General features: G+C 34.7%; 3 protein-coding genes across 3 annotated transcripts in view; 2 read left to right on the top strand and 1 right to left on the bottom strand.

Annotated features, from left to right (window-relative positions):
* The window catches only part of LOC105139221 (thylakoid lumenal P17.1 protein), a 2539-nt gene extending 1482 nt beyond the window's left edge, over positions 1 to 1057 (top strand). Inside the window, exons 3-4 of the mRNA XM_011045597.1 lie at positions 330 to 413; positions 762 to 1057. Of these exons, the coding sequence (XP_011043899.1) occupies positions 330 to 413; positions 762 to 814 (137 nt within the window). The 3' untranslated portion in view covers positions 815 to 1057. The remainder of the gene's footprint in view (positions 1 to 329; positions 414 to 761) is intronic.
* Positions 1058 to 2139: 1082 nt separating this feature from the next.
* Positions 2140 to 3594, top strand: LOC105139214 (probable carboxylesterase 15). The gene is made up of 2 exons (XM_011045585.1): positions 2140 to 3074; positions 3207 to 3594. The coding sequence occupies exons 1-2, from the start codon at positions 2389 to 2391 to the stop codon at positions 3511 to 3513; spliced, it is 993 nt and encodes a 330-aa protein (XP_011043887.1). The 5' UTR covers positions 2140 to 2388; the 3' UTR covers positions 3514 to 3594.
* A 528-nt stretch (positions 3595 to 4122) lies between these two features.
* On the bottom strand, positions 4123 to 6411 carry LOC105110897 (uncharacterized). The gene is made up of 2 exons (XM_011006100.1): positions 4842 to 6411; positions 4123 to 4742 (listed from the first exon to the last, which is right to left on the bottom strand). The coding sequence occupies exons 1-2, from the start codon at positions 6409 to 6411 to the stop codon at positions 4447 to 4449; spliced, it is 1866 nt and encodes a 621-aa protein (XP_011004402.1). The 3' UTR covers positions 4123 to 4446.
* Positions 6412 to 8776: the final 2365 nt, after the last annotated feature.

Genomic DNA, 8776 nt, shown 5'->3' with positions numbered 1-8776 from the left:
GGGGGGGCGGTGTGGCGGGGTGGAAAAGTCTTCATTGTGAATCAGAACAGTGGTGAGATTCCACTCTGCGACTGGGATTCATTATAGCAGCATAGTTTGACAAACCGTTAATGGAGACCTGCACTGGAAGCTTGGCTGTGAGACCTGAATTTGAGCAGGAGAGAAAGCAACTCAATTCAGCTTATTGTTAGAAACAATACGTTCAAAACTGACTATTATGTGCAGCCTTCTCTCGCTGTTAGCAGAAGTACTATTAATTTTGTGTTCTCATTGGATTATTGCATTAATTGGAAAGAGCGTGTCTTGATTGAACTTGTTACGATGTATAGGCGGCACAAAATGTGTGTTTTGCAATGATGGCAAGATGAAACAAGAAACAGGCTTGATGGATTGCAGGGTGTGCAAGGGTGCAGGTAGAATCTCTTATGTTCAGATAGCTGTCACTAGCACCAATGGTGTCTTTTGATATCCAAATATTTAGTAAATGATTGATAACCTCACTTCTGTTCTTGATTACCATTAGAGTATCATTAGTTAATTCTATATAAGCAGCTAGTGCATTCAGATGCAAAAATATGACTTCCCAACTCCATTCACGGGAAATTTTTGCAAGTGGATGTTATTTCACTCTTGATTGTTGAACAATGTTAGTTTTATGCGCTATCTAATCTGGCTTAATTTTAAATTCAAAGTGACAAGGACATATTAAAGCACAAACTATTTGATCTGTTCACTCTCATTTGCTCCTGATTGCCTTGCAGGATTGATACTCTGCAAGAAGTGTGCAGGTTCTGGCTATTCCAAACGCTTATGAACTTTGAGATGTATTCTGCATGAATCACATATTTTTGGCCTGTAACAAAAATTTGCTGAAGGTTAAATTCTTTTTTCCAGTTCCTCACTTTTTTTATATTTATTTTTCCATATTCTGTAAATTATTTTCCCTCATCTCTCATATCCAACTTTATTATGTAATTGCAATGAGGTGGGGATAACAAAAATGTAAATACTAATGTAGCTATCTTTTAATTTTAAGATATTTTGATTTTTTAAGCCATCTCCAGCTGGCCAGATGAATTTCTCAAAAAAGGGAGTTCATTGTGTTTCTTTCATTATTTCTTATGCCCTTTGGTTTTGTTCTTTGAATGTGAGCAACCCGTAAATTATTCGGCACCATGGAGAGAAAAAATATTATTGCATGACTGTGAGCTATCCTTACATTATTCGGCACCATGGAGAGAAAATAAAAAATATTATTGTATGACGCAAGCTGGGCCTGTGGATATGAAATTTGTCAGCATTTTCTTGTGAATTTCCCACCTGAAATATCCCTTAGGCCTTAAACATCAGTTGATAGTGTTTGCTTCGTAGATTATAGTTATTTTTAAACTTTCAAGTCAGCCTTCTCTTTAAATCGGGGTAACGTTTTTAAGAATGCATCCCAACCTTGAGGGAACTATATTCTTGCTGAAAATAACTATCGTACGAACTTCGAGCACAGGGCATTGGAAATTATTCTAAAATGATCAGAAATTATTTCCATGTAGAGAATTTCCCAGTTGCAGTAAGTTTCTTGTCTTGTTGCTGGATTTTGTTAGTCCTTCCGATTGGCATGTTATTACTAAAATTGCAGTTTTACTTCAATGTGACCTTGGAGTCTTGTTTGCTATAGATTGTTTTTGAATTAACGAGGCATCTTAGAGATAAGAAACCATATGATAGAAGAATGGATTAGAAATTGAACTGATCCAAAACCACCACAGGCTGGTGCTATTTTAAATGTGCCTGATCTATTAGTATCCCTAGCATGACCTTTCAGCGTACCGTGAAATCCACCGTCTATTTTCCAGATACAATTTTCTCAGCTTGGAATTCAAAACAAAATCACTAGAGCGGAGTGCATCTCCTCGGTTTAACACGGACAAAATTCTGTTTCCTCTTATGGTAGTGGACTGGGAATGCAGGGCTTTGTTGAGCTTGATCTATAGTCAAGCGGTATATGGTTCTGGAATAAATTGCTAGTTTTATGACTGTTTTCTATCTTATGACGAGTCTAATTTATCTTTTTAGGATAGATGTTTGCAGCTTTCTGTTAGAGTTCTAATGCTCTCCACGTAATCCACAAAGACAGAAAAGTCTATTGGTATGCTCTGCTGGTAGTATGTGACAAACACAAACAGTGAAATAGAGAAGCATCCAAAGTACTTTGTCCTGCCAACCAAACCATACAAAAATCCAGAAACAACAAGCCATCTGTCTAATAAAGATATTCTGAGACTTTAACAGAGAGCCGGCTCTTTTGACTCTTTGCTTGTTCCAGCTCTGTGCTTCTATCCCTCTCCTTCTTAATCCCCAATTTTTCAGGTCTTCCCTCACCATCAGAGAGAGATGTCCAACATAACTACCGGTGCCGCCGCTGCTGAGCAGCCATATGAGGTTGATGAATGTCGTGGAGTCCTTCGCGTGTACAGTGATGGCTCTATCTGGCGTTCTTCTGAACCAAGCTTCAAAGTTCCTGTCCATGATGATGGTTCTGTTGTCTGGAAAGATGCTTTCTTTGACTCCACGCATGATCTCCATCTCCGTCTCTACAAACCAGCTTGCCCCTCTTCCACAAAGCTCCCTATCTTCTACTACATCCATGGTGGTGGCTTTTGCATTGGCTCCCGTGCTTGGCCTAACTGCCAGAATTACTGCTTTAAGCTTGCCTTGGACCTCCAAGCTGTGATAATTTCGCCTGACTATCGCCTGGCTCCAGAGAACCGGCTCCCAGCTGCCATTGAGGATGGTTACATGGCCGTGAAATGGCTCCAAGCACAAGCAATGTCTGAAGAGCCGGACACCTGGTTGACCGATGTTGCTGATTTCAGCAAGGTGTTCATTTCTGGTGATTCAGCTGGTGGGAACATTGCTCATAACCTGGCAGTTCGGTTAGGAGCTGGTTCTCCAGAGTTGGCTCCGGTTCTTGTTAGGGGTTATGTTCTTTTGGCACCCTTTTTTGGTGGGACAGTGAAGAGTAAATCAGAGGCCGAGGGACCGAAAGAAGCATTCCTGAATTGGGAGCTTATCGACAGGTTTGTACACACCATTTTTCACGCTACCATTACTAGTTATCAGACTAGACTCAAAGTTTAACTCGAATCAATCTATATTCTGAGTACTATTTGGTTTCCTGAGAAGTTACTTTTTCATTTAAATGTGGCTAGGTTTTGGAGGCTGTCTATTCCCATAGGAGATACAACTGATCATCCACTGGTGAACCCATTTGGACCACAAAGCCGGAGTCTTGAACCATTGGAACTTGATCCAATCCTGGTTGTAATGGGAGGTAGTGATCTGCTCAAAGATCGAGCCAAGGACTATGCAGAGAGACTCCAAGAATGGGGAAAAGATATCCAGTATGTTGAGTTTGAAGGACAGCAACATGGGTTCTTTACCATTAACCCTATCTCCGAACCAGCTACTAAACTGATGCAAATCATCAACACTTTCATCGTTGAAAAATCCACCTAGTTCCTGTTTGCCACCTCCACTATAATAAAATTGTATGAGCTAAAATAAAATGATATAAACTTTTATTATTCTTATATGGGATTTAATGATTAGTTGATTCCTACTTAATTTAACATAAAACTTTATTCTGATTAAATTTTAAATTGGTGATCCAGTCACTAAATTAAACCGGGTTTAATAATACTATTTTTTAAATTCATAAACTGCCAAAAGTATTAAAGCCTGGTATTCTCCCTGGAAACCATATCTCTCATCATTCCAAAAAGCCAGCTATTTAAATCATAAAGCCTGACTAAATATCATAAAGCTTACGGTAATATTATGAGTTTTTGAAAGTAATTTATCAATAGCTTTTTTTTTTTATGATTATACAAGAGAGAAATTATAAAAAAATAACAATCATATGTCAGTATAATAATAATAATTATTAGTTTAAAATAAAGGAGGGGCACATATAAAACGAGTGATAATTTCTTTTAGAACTGGATTCGGCATAAATTGGCTCTAATCAAATCCACTGAGAAATTTATTATCAACATGGATCGAATCACTATATTCAAATACTAGTAATTAGATGAAATGATTAAATAAATATAAAAACAATCAGAATTATTTCTTAAAAATGGAGCCATCCAATTAGGAAATTCATTACTCAAAAATCACCAGAAATTCAAAGATAAAGGGAAAATTTGATAGCATTTACAATTAAATGATGAATCCTTGTGCAAATTTACTTGCCAAATGAAGGGATCAGTAAAGTAACTGAACAACTCTTTATTACACTGCTATGAACTGGAACACATTTTTGCTGTAGCCTACAGGAAGGCAAAAATCTGCACCTTGTCTTCTTTCAGGGGCAAGCAATCTTCTAAGATCATTTACTTCGAGCCTCCCTACAATGGAAATAACGTTATCAGAGTTTGTTAATACCTCTTACATTGGTCTCCGCCTTTTATTAGATCGAGATCCTGATGGACCTCCGCTATCAATATCGCCCCCCGCCTTTCTTTTCTTTTTGTTTGCTTCTTCGAGTTGCAGGTTGTACCGAACAAACATCTGATCTCGGAGACGATGTTGTTCATGTTGATTCTGCACTTTGCATACCAACTTCTCCGCAAGGCTCCTGTCTAGGCTGTATCTGCCAGACCCATCACAAGTCTGGCTCAAGATACGAATGGCTAGTTTCTGCAACTCGGGGCAGCGATTACCATAGACCGACCACCACAGGTCTGCAATTGATGTTACATAGAATACAAGTTTAATGTAGCCTTACTCAATACTGAATGCGAGAAATAATTTTCTTAGTATCCTGAAAGAAGTTACTTTACCTGGATGAGCATTGTTTATTTCATCATCAGCGTATCCGTTCTCGAAATCACCATCGGCTCGGCAGTACTGGGCTGCCTGTTGATTAATTAGGTATTGAATACGCTGATCGTTTTCCATCCGAATAATGGAGCATTGAAGTCCACTCGAGACTTCAGTGTCCAGATGGAAATTTCTATTATAAAAAAAGGTGGGATTTAGGTAATAAGCAGCAGCATGAAGAGGGCTATGAAGAAAATCATCCCATATTTCGTCAATCAATTCCCACAGCGGAATGTGTCCGGACTTACTGTCTCTGAACTCATACTGTATTGCCTCCTTTATCTGATCCATTGTTTCATATATAAAGCCAATCGAAGGCTTATTATCGGCACTGATCTTGTCAACAACACGGATGAGTGCGGTTGTTGCCTTTGATGCCATTCCTGCTCTCTTCCAAAAAGAAGAACTCTTCACCAAGCCAGCTGCCTTCTTGCCTTCCACTTTCTTTGACCAAAAACAAGATTTCCACTCTAATGAAGTGAACATTTCTTTCAGTTCATCTTTGTAGGAGAGGATGCTCTCCAGGATCAAAAAGGGAATTGCCGACCTCAACTTTGAAGGCTTGAAAAGGTTCTCCCTTTCAGAGCCTGTGAAGCCTCTAAACATCTTTAGCACTGCTGCATTGTTGTGAACAAACCTGACAAGGCCTGTTGCCTCATCCAACACCCTTCTAATGTCATTTACAGCAGCAATCTTTTCTAGCATGAGACCCATGCAATCTGATGCACTTACGGCCCAGAAAATGTGCATATGACTCTTCCTAATCTGCTTGATAACTGGAAACGTCCAGCTTGTTATGGAACAAGTCATTACCTGAACAACATTTTGTTGCCCAACCTCCTCAATAACACCATCTAATAAGTTCTGCAAGGCAACAGTGTTGCCAGTTATATCTGTAATATCAGCTGACCGCAGATAAACAAGACCATCCGGGCAATCTACCAGGAAATTGACCAGACAACGATCATTTCCATCTACCCATTCATCCATCAGAATCGTACAGCCACTGGAAGCCCATGTTTTTCTAATTGTTTCCACCTTTTCCTGCACGTCCTTTAACTTTTCTTCTAGCACCTCAAATTCTAGTTCATCAGAAATGGTTCCACCGAATATCCCATGAAACCTTCGCGGACTGGAAGGCTTTACATTGATCCCCGTTTCGAGGAAGTATTCGGCAACTTCGTTTGAAACCGAGGTTTGTGATTCTCCTTCTCTTTCTACCAGCAACCCTCCTGTCCATGCATTTACTGCCGCTGCACTTTGATCATTCCTAGGATGGTCTGACTCTTGAGCGAGAATTTTGCCTTTCGCTTCAAGAATTTGCCTCCTGAATTGCTCCCTGACATTAAGGGGAGCAGCATCACAAGGAGCAACATCGCCCCTAACACCTCCTATGTGGAACTTCAGTCGATAAAATCCACTCATCACCTTGTCGCAAAACTTGCATTGAACTTTACTCTTTCTGTCATCCAATGAGACACCATACTCATGGATGCTGACGGAGGTGACGTCATCGTTTAATCGTGCCATTTTCTTATCTGGAGAAGAAACTCGAAAAATAAACTACAGGAAGTAAAATAGTCAATACAAGAATTGCTAGAAATGCAAGCAGTACTACCATGAGTAATATCTATCAGGATAGAATAATAAAACCACTAAGACTATTTTCAATTACATTTATTTTATCAAAATTATCAATAAATATAGATATTAATAATGCATAATTGTCAATCATATTTAAATTAATTAAAGTGTTATATATTTTTCTTTTGAAAAAAAAAGAACGTTGATAAATTTTTTCATGGGGTTTTGCTCTATAATTTTTTTTTTTTTTTTTTTTTTTTGAGAACAAAACTTGAGGTACAGGTAATTAATTTTAAAATTTAATTTTCTCTATTAATTAAATTACGTTCTCTTTTTTTTTTAGAACAAAACTTGAGGTACAGGTTATTAATTTTAAATTTTAATTTTCTCTATTAATTAAATTACGTAGATAAATTTATAAGAACTTTTTTTAATATATAATTACAACTTGCACGAGAAAGGGATCAAAGTGAGACCAATGTTTCCACTGGATAAGATAATTGAATCAAACACTAGAATCCAATGGATCTTTAAAGCATTAAAACCAAATTTAAAAATTGAGTATAATCTAAACTCTGAAATGGTAAGATATATATCAATTAAAATTTTAATTAGAACAGAAAATAAAGGAGTTTTTTGTGACATTAGTTTACAGTTGAAATGAACCATACCAATGATTAGTTTCAAGTTTACAGTTGATAAAATTCTTTCAATAAAAAATGTATAAGAATTTATTATTTTTATATTTTAAAAACATTTTTTAAAATAAAATATTTTTATTTTTTCTACTTTAAATTAATATTTTCTTGATGTTTTTAAATAATTTTAATGCGCTAATATCAAAAATAATTTTTAAAAATAAAAAAATATTATTTTAATACTTTTCTAAATAAAAAACATTTTAAAAAATAACTACAACCATACTCAAAAAAATCCTAAATCTACTATCTTAAGCTTCTTAATATGATAAAGTAATTAATATAGTGAAGTGAAGTACATGTATTTTTTAAAAAAAATTAATGTTAAATTCAAACAACAATGGAATTAACAAATTTTTTGAAGAGATATATATCTTAAAGGGAAGATTAATTAATTAACAAAAACAATCAAAGAAAAAGGCATTAAATTTATAAAACACATAAACTCTTTTACCGAGCAGCATTTTCCTTCTTTTCCTTGCTCTTCTAATGGCATAAATTTAACAAATCTATATGGTGGGGGAATGCAAATCTTAATAAAAAGAAAAAAAATATCAATATTAAATTCTAATCAAACTATTCACGTATGCTTTCAACTAACAACATGCATGCATGCATAGAAACCAAAAGGCTCAAGTACTGATCATAAAGAAATCTAAAATATTCTTAGTAAAAGCATATATAGGCATGAAATTAAAAGGAAAGGGAATTGTAATTAGACAATATACAATATGAAGATGAAAAGAAAGTTGACATTGCAAGGTTGAGAGAGATGAGATGGAGTGCTTTAGTTTTTATTTTATTATAAAACAAGAATCCAATAAGTGATACAATTTTTACTATATCAAAATTCTATCAGGGTAATTTTATAATTTTATATATAGTTTCATATAAAGATAGGTTTTTTTTTTTTTAGATTTCATCTACTATTTAATTCTAGTTATGTCTTTACTATTTCTGAAATACATGTCTCTTATAAAATATCTTTATGTTAATTCAAATCTAAACTATTTAAGTAAGTTAATTAAAAATTGATTGTTTAAAGGTGTTAATCTAGACTCTTTTTTAGGATAATTTCTTGTTTAATATTTTTTTAAAAAAAGTATATTCAAAATTTAGCAAAGCTATGTATATGAATTTGTGTGTTTGAATAAATTTTTTCTTTCAACAAAAGTTCTAAATCAAGTAATAATTATAAAAAAACACCTTGAAATTGAAATGATCTATTTTAATAATTAGTTTCAAAGTGAGAGTTGACTGTTTAAAAATATAAATCATTTTGTAAATAATCAGATTTTGGTCAAAATTGTTTGAGTAAACCTGCTATATATAAAAGCTTTGTCAATGAATTGAGGTTATTGTAGTGAATTAAGTAGTTGTGTTTTAAAATAAATAAATAAATAATGTTAAATTCAAAAAACTGTGGATTAAACAATTTTTTTAAAAAGCTATCTTACTGGAAAACTCATTAATTAATTAGATCACAAAACATTCAAAGAAAAGGCATTAAATATATGAGAAAAAAATCTTTTATCAGTCACCATTCTTTTCTTTCCCTTACTCTTCTAATGGCATAAATTTAACAAATCTATACAGAAGTAAAGCAAATATTA

The sequence above is a fragment of the Populus euphratica genome, unplaced genomic scaffold (assembly GCF_000495115.2).
Source record: "Populus euphratica unplaced genomic scaffold, PopEup_1.0 scaffold3.1, whole genome shotgun sequence".
Classification (NCBI taxonomy): Eukaryota; Viridiplantae; Streptophyta; class Magnoliopsida; order Malpighiales; family Salicaceae; genus Populus; species Populus euphratica.
This window is presented reverse-complemented; position numbering and strand designations above follow the sequence as displayed.